The sequence below is a fragment of the Phascolarctos cinereus genome, unplaced genomic scaffold (genome assembly GCF_003287225.1).
Source record: "Phascolarctos cinereus isolate Bilbo 61053 unplaced genomic scaffold, phaCin_HiC Scaffold_726;HRSCAF=1367, whole genome shotgun sequence".
Classification (NCBI taxonomy): Eukaryota; Metazoa; Chordata; class Mammalia; order Diprotodontia; family Phascolarctidae; genus Phascolarctos; species Phascolarctos cinereus.
Window position 1 is genome coordinate 347,261,607 of NW_027556098.1, and position 16,216 is coordinate 347,277,822.

The 16,216-nt window shown below is 42.4% G+C and overlaps 1 protein-coding gene across 17 annotated transcripts in view; it reads right to left on the bottom strand.

Moving 5' to 3' along the window:
• Nucleotides 1–745: 745 nt before the first annotated feature.
• LOC110195228 (butyrophilin-like protein 2) overlaps nt 746–16,216 on the bottom strand; it is a 55,031-nt gene continuing 39,560 nt past the window's right edge. For 14 of the 17 annotated variants that reach the window (XM_020967874.2, XM_020967868.2, XM_020967872.2 and 11 more), the window contains 2 exons: nt 14,375–14,489; nt 4,746–4,882 (listed from right to left, as the gene is read on the bottom strand). In XM_020967874.2, coding sequence (XP_020823533.1) covers nt 4,771–4,882; nt 14,375–14,489 — 227 coding nt within the window. In that variant the 3' untranslated portion in view covers nt 4,746–4,770. Of the gene's footprint in view, nt 824–4,745; nt 4,883–11,121; nt 12,114–14,374; nt 15,178–16,216 lie in introns of those variants that run through there. The other 3 variants (XM_078156983.1, XM_020967876.2, XM_020967877.2) reach the window with 3 other exon arrangements.

A 16,216-nucleotide genomic window follows, 5' to 3' on the forward strand; every position in this document is an offset into this window, starting at 1 on the left:
AACCATGCTGCTTCTTAAGCAATAATAATATTGAAACGTATATAGTACTTTAAAGTTTGCAAGGCACTTAATATAATAGACTAACAACCCTGTGAAATAGGTTCCATGGGTACAATTATGTCCATTTTACAGATGAGAAACTGAGACATAGAAACATACCTAGTAAGTGTCAGAGGCAAGAGATGAATCCAGGTCTTCCTGACTGCAAGTTCAGCATGCCCTCTCCTTTATCCACACTGCCTCTCTAGGTAGCATAAGTATATTTCTTCTCTCTTAGAAATGAAAGACTGGGGCCCAGATTGGAGAAATATATTACCAAAAGTCATATACCATCCACCTTATCTCTAATCTCATTTCTTGAGAAATGAGACAACTGGGGAGGAGCCGAGACACAATGGCCCATCCCCTTTTGAAGACTTGTTCTTATCAGTATTGTCTTGTTCCTACTATGAAAAATTGTCTTTAGTTGCAATTATCTAATGACCAGGTGGGATTTATACCAGGAATGTAGGGCTAGTTCAATATTAGGAAAACTATGAGCATAATTGACTATATCAATAACAAAACCAACAGAAATCATATGATTATCTCAATAGATGCAAAAAAAGCCTTTGACAAAATACAACACCCATTCCTATTAAAAACACTAGAGAACTAGGAATAAATGGAGTTTACCTCAAAATGATAAATAATATTTATCTAAAACCATTGGCAAGCATTACCTGTAATGGGGATAAGCTGGAAGCCTTCCCAATAAGATCAGGGGTGAAGCAAGGATGCCCATTATCACCTCTATTATTCAATATTGTACTAGAAATGTTAGCTATAGTAATAAGAGAAGAAAAAGAAATTGAAGGAGTTAGAATATGTAATAAAGAAACAAAACTATCACACTTTGTAGATGCATGATGTTATACTTGGAGAATCCTACACAATCATCTGAAAAACTATATAAAAACTTTAGCAAAGTTGCAGGATACAAAGTAAACCCACAAAAACATCAACATTTCTACACATTACCAATAAAGTCCAGCAGAAAGAGATAGAAAGAGAAATTCCATTTAAAATAGTAATAGACAATATAAAATACTTGGGATTCTACCTGCCAAGACAAACCCAGGAACTATAAGAACATTATAACAAAACACTTTTTCACACAAATAAAGTCAGATCTAAACAATTGGGAAAATATTAATTGCTCATGGGTAGGCTGAGCCAATGTAATAAAAATGACAATTCTACCTAAATTAATCTTTTTATTCAGTGCCATACCAATCAAACTATCAAAAATTATTTTATACAGCTAGAAAAAATAATAACAAAATTCATCTGGAAAAACAAAAGATCAAGCATATCAAGAGAATCAATTCAAAAAATGTGAAGAAAGGTGGTCTAGTCATACCGTACTTCAAACTGTATTATAAAGCACTAATTATCAAAACAATCTAGTACTGGATAAAAAATAGAGTAGTGGATCAGTGGAATAAATTAGAAAATGTCAACTGGGCAAAGCCCGCCCCTCAAAATGCAAAGGAATTCAAGCTGAGTTAAAAGCAGAAAAGTTTTATCAGAAGGAAAATCAGACATTAGTGCTGAGGCACCCCAGTACAAAGTACAAAGGAACCCACAGCCCAGGAGAGACTGGGGAAATTTATTCTTGAAAACCACAAAGAGGAGGTTCAAGGAGCAGTTGAGAAAAAGAACAATCTTTCTGAGAAACAGGTGGACATAGAAACAGAATGTTTTGCAGGAACAGTTGACTTCCACAGTATACACTGCATTACAATAAATGACCATAATAATCTAGCATATGATAAACCCAAAGATCTAAGCTTTTGGAAGAAGATTTGTTATTTGACAAAAACTGCAGGGAAAACTGGGGAACAGTATGGCAGAAACTAGGTATAGATAAACATCTTACACCATATACCAGGATAAGGTCAAAATGGGTACATGAATTTATACATAAAGGGTGATCCATAAACAAATTAGGAGAGTACGGAATAGTTAATTTGTCAGATCTATGGATACAGAAAGAATTTAGGACCAAAGAAAATATAGAGAGCATTACAAAATATAAAATATAATTTTGATTTTATAACATTAAAAAGTTTTTGCACAAATGAAACCAATGTAACCAAAACTAAAAGGAAAGCAGAAAACTAGGGAATTTTTTTTTTGCAACAAGTACCTCTGATAAAGACCTCATTTCTCAAACATATAGAGAACTGAGTCAAATTTTTAAAAATACAAGTCATTCCCCAATTGACAAATGGTCAAAGAATATGGATAGGCAGCTTTCAGACAAAGAAATCAAAGCTATCTATAATCATATAAAAATGCTCTAAATCACTGTTGATTAGATAAATGCAAATTAAAACAAATCTGAGATACCACCTCATACCTATCAGACCAGCTAATATGACAAAAAAGGAAAATGTTGGATGTTGTAGGGGATGTGGGAAAACTGAGACACTAATGCACTGTTGGTAGAGTTGTGAAGTGATCCAACCATTCTGGAGAGCAATTTGGAACTATGCCCAAAGGGCTTTAAAACTGTGCATACCTTTTGACCCAGCAATACCACTGCTAGGTCTATATCCCAAAGACACAAAAAAGGGAAAAGGACCTATTTATACAAAAAATTATAGCAACTCTGTGGTGGCTAAGATTTGGGAATCAAAGGGATGCATTTCAATCGGGGAATGGCTGAACAAGCTATGGTATATCATTGTGCTGTAACAAATGACAAGCAGGATGATTTTAAAAAACTGGAAAGTCTTACATTGTGGCAATTAAAAAGTTTGACAGACGTAATTTCTGAGTAATTTAGTAAGTTAATGAGTAATTTAATCATTTTATTAATAATGCCAACATTTTAATTAAAAAGATGGTAATTTGATCATCTCTCTTACACCAAAGATGATCATGGCAACCAGGCTCATAGCTTATATGCTCATTGAAGAGGGATGTTCCCAAGGGTGGCAATCAACTCTGATTGGTTAACAATTAATAAGAGAATGAATATAACAATGAGGGGCTAAACTTATTCAAATTAACTTTAATTATGTTATTTACTTCTAAATTACCCTCAGCCTTGGGCAATCTATTCAAAGAATTTATCCCCACCATAATCTGAAAAGAGCACAATGGCTTCCCCACCTGGGTGGGTTCTGATAGAGGAAAAGTTTAGCTCAACCTTCAGAGACTGAGGTTTTGAAATGAGAATAAAAGAAAAAGGGGGAAATCTGAATCTCCCCAAATCATTGGTTATTAATGATCATTTCGCTTAATATGAACTGATGCAAAGTGAAATGAACAGAACCAGGAGAACATTCTGTGCAGTAACAGCAGTATTGTATGATGAAGAACTGTGAATGACTTAGCTATTCTCAGCAATACAATGATCCAAGACAATCCCAAAGGATTAATGATGAAGCATACTATCTACCTCCCAAGAAAGAACTGATATTGTTTAAATACAGACTGAAGCATGCTATTTTTCACTTTCTTTCTTTCACTTTTTTCCTTTTATTTGAGCCTTCTTGAACAAAATCATGTCTATCCTGATGATCCTCAAATCTGCTTATCCAGCCCCAACCTTTGTCCTGACCTCCAATCTGACATCTCTGACTACCTATTGAACACCTAGCAGCAGAGGTCCATAGACATCTCAAACTCAACTGTCCAAAACTGAATTCATTATTCAGGCTGTCCCCTGAAATCTTCCATTCCTTCTAACTTCCTCATTACTGCTGAGAACCCCACCCCCACCCCACCAACCTGTCAGTGTCCCAGGCTGACACCCTAAGTGTCATCCTCAGCTCTTCACTCTTTCTTACCCTCCTGAATCCAAACTATTTCCAAGGCCATGGATTTTACCTTTCATTACATCTCTTCCCTATTACCCCTGCTCTCTTCTGACATTGCCTCCATCCTGGGGCAGGCCTTTATCACCTCATGCCTAGACTATGGCTCAGGTCTGCTTGGTCTACCTGCCATCAGTGTTTCTGCATTCCAGTTCAAACTTTGACTCAGCTAAGTGATTTTCCTAAAGCACAAGTGTGATCATGTCACCCCTCTCTTCACCAAATTCCAGTGGCTCCCTATTATCTCCAAAATGAAATATAAAAATATAAAATGGTTTGAGGTTCAAAGCTCTTAGTAATCTACCCACACACACACAACTTTCCAGTCTTACGCCTTAAACCTCATACATCCTCTAACCCAGTGACACTGGCCTCGTTTCTCCCACAAGACCCTCTATCTCCAGACTCTGGGCACTTGTCCCAGCTGTCCCCCATGCCAGGAATGCCTATCTGCTTCATCTCAGCCTCCTGGCTTCCCTTCTTCAAGGTCCCATTAAAAACCCACTTTCTTCACTGTAGTGCCTGTCTTTGGTTATTATTTCCCATCTGTCCTCTCTGTAGCTTGTTTGTATATAGTTGTTCATATGTTGTCTTCCTCACTAGATTTTGAGCTTGAGGAAGGCAGGGGCTGCCTTTTGCCTTTCTTTGTATCCTTAGCACTCACCCAAGTGCCTAGCACATAGTAGGTGCATAATAAATGCTAACTGGCTGACTAACTGACATTATGTACTAAGCGGGTATTTCTCTAGTCTGTGGCTAAGTTGAAATGTCAGTAGGTGGTCAGATGAAAGGGCCACAATGGGAGGGAACCAAAGTTACCCTCCAAAAGCTGGGTTAGCTATTAAGCATGGGAAGAAGGAACACCAAATACAAAAGAAGACTCAAGCTTTCACTTTATTTTCTAGTTCACAGCAAACCTGAAATAACCAGGCAGGTACCAAAGACAAGTCAGGGATGTTGGCAGTGAAGACCAGGGTGACAGTCTGAGCATGATTCCTTCTGCCCCCTTTAGCCTAGAAAGAAAGCAATTGTAATGATGAGGGGTGCATTGGTACATGTTTAACAACTGACTCTCCAGGAAAAAAAAGTATATGCAGGATACACTTTTAAGTTGAATGTGCACTATTACTATTTCCCATCAATCTCCTGAGACTAGACAATCAACAAAGCAATAAATCAAGCCCTGATTTGTTCCATTTGCCTATTTTTGAGATGTAAATGTTCATGCTGAAAATGTTGACCAGCTGCTCTTTCATGAGCTCATATGAGCCAGTTTCAGCACAGCCCTGGATGGGTAGTCACACACTAAGAGACATAGGAACTGTGGCCCCATTTATGCTTCTGCAACCTTATCTCCCCCTCCTTAGACAGTCCTCACACTTCAAGCTGGTCACCTGATAAATCATTTTCAGATCCTTCAGAGGTCCAGGCTGCACATGTCCTTCAGCACTATTGTGCCTACAGGTCAAGCCCATTTTCAGCAGAGACTTTGGATGTACAAAGGAATCCCCTCCCTCCATCCCACACCCCCAAATTTGGGGAGAAAATGATTTTGTAACAACTATTCCTACCAAACTATTTCAATAAATGCTGTTTAAAAAACAATATCACTGGGGCAGCTAGGTGGCGTAGTGGATAGAGCACCAGCCCTGAAGTCAGGAGGACCTGAGTTCGAATCTGGCCTCAGACCAAACACTTGACACTTACTAGTTGTGTGACCCTGGGCAAGTCACTTAACCCCAATTGCCTAAAAAAACAAAACAAAACAAAACCAAAAGAAAAACAATATCACTGTCCTGGCCACTTTATAATGAGAAACATTTGATGGGGGTTTGTTGAGCTGCACTTCTATAAACCCCAATGCTAAAGGTTACCCTTAAGAATTCAGAGAGGAACAGAAGTCAACTGCCCTTCAGACACTCAGGAAAGATGGTGTAGTGGATAGAGTGTTGGGCATATAGTCGGGAAGAACTGAGTTCAAATTCTGCCTCTCATACTTACTACTGTGTGACCTAGGACAAGACACTTTTCTTTGCCTCAGTTTCCTCATCAGTAAAATAAAGGGAGCTTTAAGGTCTTTTCCAGCCCTTTGTCCATGATCCTAGGATTCTCTAAACTTATGACCCAGCCAGCCAGACAAAGGGAAAGTTGGAGGAGTGAGCCCAGAGTGGGTATTTACATGAAGGAGGTTGTTCCTTTGGAAAGGAGACTGGTTTGAAGTCAGAAGACCTGAAATCGGTCCTTCTCTCCTTACCCCACTTAGAAGCTGTGTGACCCAGGACAAGAGTCTTCACTCTCTGAGCCTAGTCCTTCATCTCTCAGGCTGTCAGAATAACCTGTGTGCCTCCCCCTCAGGTAGTTGGGAGGCTTACTAGAGAGAGTGGCTGTGAAGCTCTGTCAGCTGTTAAGTCTCAGAAAAAAACCAGCAGCTCTTGTTTTTGCTCACTGCTCATGCAGGTCAGCTTTTTTGCCAGCAGAGGGCTCTCTAGAAAAGCTTTTAAAATTAGGATTCAGTTAAACAGCGGCTCCCTATCACCTCCAAGATCAAATACAAAGTTCTGTTTTCCTTCAGAACCTCGCATAACCTAGCCATTCAACCCATTCAACTTTTCAGTCTTCTTCTACCTTAAATCCCCCCAGGGCTTCCATCCAGTGACCCTGGCCTCTGAGCTGCTCCTACCACAAGAGGACTCTCTCTGGTCAGAGCCTTTTCTCTGGCTTCCAGGCCTGGAATGGTCTCCCTCCTCCTCTCTCCTCTTGGCTTCTCTGATATGTGCAAGTCCAAACAAAAATCCCATCTTCTACAGGAAGTCCTTTCTGATCCCTCTATTCTGGAGCATTCCCTCTGGTGATTACTTCCTATTTATCCTATATATAGCTTCTTTGTGCATATTACTTTGCTTGCAGTCTTACTCAATAGACTGTAAGCTTCTTGAGGACAGGGACTGGCTTTTGCCTTTCTTTGTATCCCCAGTTTAGTGCAGCGCCTGGAACATGTGGCTGTTCAGACATTTTGATCATGTCCACTTCTTCATGACCCCATTTAAGGTTTTCTTGGCAAAGATTCTGGAGTGGTTTGCCATTGCCTTCTCCAGTTCATTTTACAGTTGAGGAAATTGAGGAAACCAACAGTTAAGTGACAACCCAGGGTCACACAGCTAAGAAGTATCTGAGGTCAGATTTGAACTCAGGAGGATGAGACTTCCTGACTTCAGGCAGGGCACTCTAGCTGCCCTCTGGCACATAGTAGGAGATTAATAAATGTTTATTAATTGACTAACAGTGTGAAGGAGAATTCCAGTAGCCCTGCAGAAAGGCAGTGAAAGTTTTACTTAATTCCTTACTAGGTTAATCAAACTGCTCCGGTCTAGTCCCAGGTACAGAAATAGAGAAACACTGGGGAGGTCTGTTTTCCCCCTACTTCTCATGCTGGGATAGAGTTACCTATCAGAAACAACATTAATTATGGTCAACTTTGTTCAGTCCCTTGTAGTTCACAGGAAGCTGTTAGATCTCATCTGTCTTCCTCATAAGTAGCACAGGGCTTTTGCAAGGAGAGCTAGTATGACAAAGTACTCTAGCTTCTTTCATCTCCATCACTAGAGAAGAAATATCCTTCATCCCCCCTGGGGACCCAATATTATTTGGTGCTAACTCCATGGCATAGTTCAGGCTACTCTAAGGGTTTCCTTCTGGCCCTCTCACAATATACTTCACCGAGGTTTCTAAAGGTCTCCAAGAGGCCAGGCTGTTCCTTTCCTCCTTGATCTTCCCGCTACAACCTCTCCTGAATGATCAAATAGGGCAGGGGCTTTAGAGGATGCATTGGGATTGAGTGGGGATGAAGGGCCTCTACTGCTCCAATGTCTAGCTTTACTGGCACTCCCATAGGCTGGACATCAACGCTTTCTTATCAACCCCATGCTTCAGGAGCCACAGTCAAAGCTCCCCCCGGAAGAAGGGGGACCCACTCAGCAGGTTCTGTGACTTCTCTCTCCATTCTCAGAGAACCTCTTGAAAGCACAACAGGTTTGTTTTTTCTTCCCTCCCAAACCACAGCTGTCCCAACCTCTTGTTCAGATTTCACAAAATTTTATAATCAGGCTGCACATGTATAGTAAGTAGTGTGTTGGGGAGAGACCTCTAGCTAAAGTCTGCTGCCATTCTGATGGACTCCACCCAGCAGGCAGAATCTCATTGCCAGCTCCCTTGCCCCCCAGACTGGGCATAGGCTGTGGCAGACCACGGGGGAGCATAGACCCAATCTAGCAAACCCATTTCCTTTACCAACTTCACCCTCTCCCTTGCAGATCCCCATCTGGGAGTAGGCTGCAGTGAGAATTCAGCTTTCTGGGGACAGAGTCAATAACTCCTCAATTTGGCCACCTGAAGGGACAAAGGGTGATCCCCATCAGGAGACTGTCATTGGTTCAACTGACTCTGTAACAGAACATCCTTGGAGAGCTCCCCTGGGGAACTTCATCAGATGTCTCAGCTTTGGCTCCATTAGGATCACTTTCTCAGGCCCAAGGCTCCAGGGACTCATCAGATTTCTGTTGGAACTTCTATGACATCCTCAGGCCTTGGTAGCGAAGGGTCATCCACCATTCATCCTGCTCCCTCAGGGGAAGAAATTCTCCTACTGAGTCTCCAGCATTTGTTTAAACCGCAAGGGGGCACTCCCCAGTCTCTTCCTCCCTTCTGCTCTCATTCTCCTGCCTCAAGACTTATTTCTGCAGGACAGAGCAGAGCCTGCATTTGTGAGAAACAATTCATTTGGACCCTTACTGTGTTCCAATTGGTATTAGTCAGTTTGATATTTTACCTAAATCATATAGGGATAATTAGATAAGATAGGTTCTCATAGTAGGCCTTTATAATGGGCCTCAAACTTTAATGTGATGTTCACTACTTGTTTGCCAAAATATGAGGCTCACCTGCACAACCACAAGAATGCTCTATCCTCTTTTGCTCAAATTCCATGTCCAAACTCAGCATTGGTGGGATGCTTCGCTTCTTTGGAAAGTCTCCCAATTTTTTTTGTGCCTCTGGACCACTCTCTTGTCCAACATGAGGAAGTGACCATCATATGGGCCCAAAGTGAGACCTTTGTCCAATTTGGGCTCCATTTGTCTATGGGCCCTAGAAAACCTTTGGATTGTCCTTGAATTCTCCCACTTGATCAAGGAGATCTCTGGCGTTCTCCTGAGGCTATGATTCCATTGTTTTGGCTACACTCAATCGCCAATTACTTAGCCTGGACCTCCATTGTCTTGCCTCCCTATGGCCCTTCCTACCCTTGGTCCCACCTAGGCTCCATTTCCCTGGAATTCTATTACCTCATAGGCTGCTTGACCACTCCTGGATCCCTCCCAGTCTTTCTGTATATAAGGTCTATCTTGTCTCCATTAAGATGCATAGATTTTTATAAACTAGCCAATATCCCATAAATGCTCAGATTCCTTAAGAGTCTAGCTAATATGGCAGATCTTCAATAAACCTTGTTTTTGGCTGAAAGGAGGCTTGGTTCGAATTTTTTTGGGCAGGACCCGTGTGTCCTATGATTTTGGGGATTCCAGGACCCCTAACCTCTAGACCTCATCATGACCACTTAGTCAACGGAGATGCCTAACCTGCGATACTGCTGCTGAAATGTCATTTTGCCTTTCAAAAGCAATGTCTATCAACCAATGATATTTTGTCTTTTACCATGTTTGGGTATCAAACTGTATAAAATAAGGTCTTGAGGACTAGGTGACTCTCAGATTATGAGGAAAATCTGGAGTCCACTTCATTAGAGGGTACCATGGACCCTCTAATAAAGTGCCATTGGATCAGAGCTCTGCCTCAGTGGTTTTGCTTGCAGATTAGGCCACCCCTCACACCTCTGGATCAGAGACCATGCAAGTTCCTAGCAGAACTCTGTTGGTTTCCACCCCTAGTAGAAGAGATTCCTTCAGTTGCGCTGCCACCAGCTCTTTTAGTTGTCCCTGGGTCTTCGTTAGGAGGTACTTAAAAGACGAGCTCTGCCTCTAGTTGCTGAATATGCTAGTGATATGGTTTAGAGTTTCAGGGGTCCTGGGACCCCAAAATCACAACACGTGGGTCCTATCCAAAGCAATTTGACCCAAGCCTTCTTTCAGCCAAAGACAAGGTTTATTAGAACATCCATCATATTGAGCAGACTCTGAAGGAGTCAGAACATTAGTGAGCTATTGGCTAGATTATAAGAATCTAAGCATCTTAATGGAGACAAGATGGACCTTATATACAGAAAGACTGTGGGAGGGATCTAAGGAGATCTGGATGGGAGTGGCCAGTAAGATGGAGTGAACAGAACTCCTGGGACCTGGACAATGGAGCCTAGCTAGGATTAAGTGTGGGAAATGGCCAGGGGCCATAGGGAGGTAAGACAATGGAGGGGAGATTGGGTGTAGCCACAATGAAAGGCCAGTTGATGGGATTATAACCTCAGAAGAACTCCAGAGAATTTGGCCATGCGGGAAAGTCCCGGGGTTTTTCCTTTCTGGGGCCCAGATCCCAACACTGTCACTAGGACAGTTCACTTTCAATCTTATTATGCTGGCATTTAATCACTAAATAGGTTTTGCCTCTGTCGGACTGAGACCTGGGAAAGATCTTAGCTTTAAAAGGCCAAGGTCTCCCACTGCATCCAGAGCCATCTCTAGTTGTCGTGATCTATATCTTGCCACTGGACTCAGATGTCTCCAGAGGAGAAGGTGAGGCTGGTGACTTCACACAGCCCTCCCTCACTTAAATCCAATTCATCTGCATGTCATAGCATCACCTCCCTGATGTCATAGTCTTTCAAGAATGAAGGACAAACAACGATACTATGTTGGCAGTCCACTTCTTCAGGATGGCCAACAATGACAAGAGAATTCTAGAACATGGTGTTTTCTCTTCTCTCTCTGGCAGTCACCTCCAGCACCATGGAGCTAATAGCTTTGTGTGAGTGAGTGCTTCTCCCCTGTTCCATTTAGAGGAATCCCCATAAAGGGCTAGAATGGGTCCTTGCCTTCAGTTCCATAGTGCCAGGTCTTGCAATGCTCTGATTACCTCACCCTCTGTATTCACACTGGCCTTCCTACAGCTAAACCATGATATGGGCCATGGAGCCATGCCATTTCATTTCAATTATTGACCATATCAATGATAAAGGGGGTCCAGAAACAAGCACCCTGTTAGTTTTAGATTTGATGTTGGAATAAAATGTAACACTTGAAAGCTGTTGAATAATTACCCAAAGTAGGTTTACTTAGCGTTAACATAGCAAAGAGATGCAGCAAGCTAACTTCCCCAGATATCCCCACCCTGATCCCCTCTGATGTTGTCTCCATGAAAATTTCTGTTAAGCTGGACAGGCAGTGCTAACGCATAGTTTGGAGACTTCTACCCTTAACTGAACAGGAAGCCACATTAACATATTCGGAACCCACCAGCGGCTGAGTCAGGATTGAGCCTTGTCCCACCCTGGGGCCAATCAAGTCCTTGTTGTATGCCCTTTTCCTAACCAATGCTGGGGGTTTGGGGAATGAGGTAACTCTGGTAGATAATGATCCAATTTTATTGTTGGTCCTCTAGATTACTGGACTGCATTCCACTCCGGAAACTTTGAAGTTCAGTGCTGTATCTTCATGACTGTCTCGGCATCTCAGGACAGAGGGCTGTCCCCTTGGGGCCTGTGATGTCCAGTAAGGAGCACTTTCCTGCTGCCCTGGTCATAGCCATTACCCAAGGAATCCAGAGTCTTCCCCCTGGGCCCTTCTGACCACCCTGGGCTTTTCTCAGGGGGCCCTCTATCCTTGTGACCTCCAAACACAGAGGCTTCGCAGTTAACACACAGGTTTCTGTTCCGTAACTGTTGATGTCTACCTGTGTAGGCGCTGGCTTTAATGATGTCCCTCTATGTTACTGCCCTTTGGATTTTGGCTTTTTGTGCAATTTTGAGATGGAACAAGTTACTTATACCACTTTATCACTGGCTTTCTTAATCATTATTTGCTCTGTGGTGAATTTCAGGTCTTGGCTACAGTAGGTGTGTAGAGCTGGACAGTCTGACCCCTTTCTGGAAGCCAGCAAGGCCTGCAAACTAAATTATTGAATTTTCCTTAACCTTTATTTTCTTCATCTGTACAATGGTCATAATAGTACTTCCTTTTTGTATCTTACAAGGCTGTTAGAGAGTGAAGTTGGGAGTGGAATTCTTTACGCTTTAATACCCTGTAGAAATGAGAGACATTGTTATTATGGCCCAGGGGTGCCCACCAAAGAACTGTGTCCAGGGCTCATAGGGACCTGAACACATGGGGTGAGAAGGATGATTCCCAAAGAAATTTTTCTCTCTGACTCTGCCTCAAACCCAGAGGGAACTCTGAGGAAATCTGTGAGGTCTGGCTTAATAAGGCTCATGACTAGTGGTTCCCCAGGGTGATAATAGGGCTGAACATTGATCAAAAGCAGTTATTGTTCACTATTGGTATCCCATACCACTTGTTATTTCTTCCAACCAGTAACAAACATAAGATACAAAAGTTCTATATTTGGGCCTTTGGCCTGATTAAACAGACAAAACTCAGGGGAGAAAAAAAAAAAGGATGGTATTAAAACACACCAAAGCAATTCATCCTGTTTTGGCCAGAAACCCTGCTGACACCTCTGCTGTCAATGAAACAAAATCCATTGTTTTATAAGGGTTATTAATAAGGTAAATGAAATACCTTTGTAAATAAAAAAACAACTGTTTAATATAAATTATCTTTTAAATCATGGAAAATTTTACAAGTAAATATAACTGATTTCCTTCAAGGTAGGACTCAGGATTTCATTAGTCTAGAGAATTCTGGATTAAGAAACTTCTGTTAGCAATGCTGGTCTATGCCTTTTCTGGTACCCCTATTCTTAGAAAAACACTGGAAGGTAGGTGACTAGCCCAGGGTCACACAGCCAAGATGTGTGAAAATAAAAATGGGAAAGGGTCCATAAGAACCAAATTAGAGAGAAGATAAAAATAAGTGATATAAACTAATAAAATGTTAAGGAAATAGATTTTAAAATTGAAAAAGTTATTTTCTAAAACAAATTTGAATTGAATTGAAAAACCAAATCAACTGGACAAATAAAAATCTTCCTAGCAGAGGGTGGGGTAGAATGCCTGACAATTGAAGGGGCGTAGGCTCTGGCAATGGGTGACAAATTAGGGGGACCTGGGGGCCATACCTGGGTTCCAAGTAGGTTCCTGCTGCCTTCAGGATATGACTCTTGGGGGAAACACCAGTCATGACCCCTCAGTCTCAGGGCCTCAGTTTACCAGGGGCATGAGCACGGGAAGAGGCAGCTTCATTCAGGATAGAGGAGTTGGAGGCAGGGACAGGGAACGAGACTGCCAGGAGCCTGGGGAGAGGAGCTGGCACCTGGGTCCAGGCTGCTTCAGTAAGCAGGTAAGTAAGTGAAAGACTTAGCTCTTCTTAGCCATACAATGATCCAAGACAATTCCAAAAGACTCGTGATGGAAAATGCTAACCATATCCAGAGATAAAACTGATGGAGTCTGAATGCAGATCAAAGCATACTTTTTCTTTCAATTTTCTTTATTTTTCTCATGGTGTTTTTCTTTAGGGTAGTGGAGGGTCTATGTTTTCTTTCACAACATGACAAATATGGAAATTCATTTTGCATGATTATACATGCATATCCTATGTTAAATTGCTTACTGTCTAACCAAGGGAAGAGGAGAGGGAGGGAGAGAATTTGGAAATCAAAATTTATAAGAATAAATGTTAAAAATTGTTTTTACATGTAATTCAGAAAAAATAAAATATTATTTAAAAAAAATAAGTAGATCAGTGAGACTCAGATGAGAAGTTCAACCACTTCCTAGAAATCATTGATTCAAATTACTTCTTCAAGTCAAAATTACTTAATTCATTGAGTCAGCCTATGGGTACATAGGTGTGGGGAAGGGATCTGGCATGGAGACAGGGTGTCTGGGTAATGACCAAGGTACTAAGAGAAAGCAGGCTAGGACATCAAGGGAGTGACTGGGGCCAGTTCCTAGGAACAGATCCACATTCAAGTATTGAAGGAAAGAGTTCTAGTAACAGGGTACCTGGAAAAGGACAGCCCTAGCAATCCACATCTCTCCACTTAGACCCAGAATTCAGTTCCTGGGTGGGAATGTGGGGAGGATCAGGCTGAGGTGAGAACATGGCTAAGAAGTTTCTCCCTAAGAGTCCAACTTCCTAACTCCCAGTGGATAATCATCTTTGACACAACCCTTCTTTCACAGGGACCACTCAGGAATTTCTCTGTCATTGCAGCCAAGGCCAGGTCCCTCAGCCCAGGGCCAAACCATATGTTCAGACCTAAAGGAGGAGCCCTAGTCTGGCAAATCAAGGCATCCTCAGGTCCCTCTCACAGCATAATCACAGGGTCCAGTGAGTAATGGAAGGATTAAAGGCCTATGGGCAAGGCCCTCCTCTTACCTCTGTAGTCTTTTTTTGTAGAAGAAACAAGTCACCAATGAGGAACCACTGAAGACCACCAGGAATACAGCAACAATCATTATAGGAAGTGTCTTCTGAGATGTGGGGAGACTCTCTGAAATCAGATCCCCAAACTCCATTGTTGTGGAAACTGATTCTCGTGGCCCAGGTTAGAGGTAGGAGCATAGAGGGCATCAGGATTCAGGAAATCCTGGGCAGACACACTGCTTTGTGCATAGATGATGCAGTCTTCCTTCCCACAACGAGCCTCTAAACATCCCCCCAAACCAAGCTTCCCCAGGACTTCAGAGGAGAGGAGAGCTTAGAAAGAATTGAGCCCAGCTGCCTTGCTTTACATAGAGGAAAATAGAAGAGAGCTTATAAGTCACAGAGCCAGGACTGAAGGTTGGGTCCTCTGACTCCCTCTTCCCACCACCTCCCAGCTGTGTCCTTATAGATTCAGAGCCTTTCAGATGATGATGGGACCTTAGATCACATCTAGTCCAACCCCATCATTAGAGGGCTACAGAGCAGAGAGGGGAAGAGAATTGTCCAGGAGGTTCCACTGAGGTGATGACAGACACAGGACTAGACTCCAGGTCTCCTGAGACCCAGGACAGGTCTCCTGATACCACAGATGCTACTCTCTTCTGAAGTCCATTCTGGATTTGGTTCTTACATCCCCATTGAGAAATTCTCTCTGGCTCTTAGCTGAGCAGCCTGGACTCCAGCAGCCCTGGGATCAACCTTCCACTAAACTGTCACATTGGTCCATTGCATTCTCTGGGCCTTAGTTTGACCACCTATAAAAGGAGGGGATTGGGGCAGCAGGATGATACAGGAGAGAAGAAACAGCCTCAGACTTGGAAAATCAGAACATCTGGTTTCAAATTGTGTCTCTATCCCTTAATGGCTAAGTAACCACAGACAGGTCACTGGGCTTCAATCTTTTCCACAGTAAATGGGGGGGGAGGGGGCCTGGATAGCAACCTCTAAGGTCCCCATTGGTCTTCAATGCCAAAAGAGTCTCTGTCAACATCTTGCCCCTCTTCTAGTAACCTTCCATCTCCTCTAATCCCAGAAGCCCAGTGCTTCAATTTCCTCATCAGTGACATGGGCATGGACAGAGTATTAGGAGGCACCATGACATTGGATAGTTATGATGTGACCAGATTGTGGAGGCTCTACAATAATAGGGAGTCATGGAAGTTTCTTGAGCAGTTGAAGTGACATCACCACAGCTTTGTTTTAGGGAGCTCGTGCAAGGTAGATTTTTGAAAGGAGAAACTAGAGATCCTCCTTTTAAATGAAAGAAAAAGAGGATCTTAGAGTAGGGATATTAGGGTCCAATCCCATCACTAGCACTTATCAGGGAGTTAGTATAAATAAGTCCCTTTGCAGCTTTGGCCTCAGTTTCCAAATGTGAAATAAGAGCTTTGATGTAAATGATGAATAAGATCTCTCCTAGCTGGAACCTCAGATTTGAACTACTCTGTTCTACAGAAGGCAGCTTTTCAGGAGGTTAATTTTCCTCTGAGCTGAAACTATGGACAGAGGCATATTCTCTTGAGGTTGGATAATGGACTAAACCTGGTCCACAGTCCAGAAGTATGCCCTTCCTGTCTCTGGGCCCATTCTAAAATGTTTCAGAACAGAGTTTTCTTTCAAGGTCAGATGTCCCTATTGAGAATCTTCTATGGGTCTGCCCAGACCAGTCCTAGGCCCTTGGGGCAGAGAAGGAGCAGCAGAGAGAAATCAAACAATGTATATAGGCCCTGCCCATGAGGAACTCACCATCTAGTTGGGGAAATGGGTTTAACCCCTTTAAATCTGTTTGTGAAA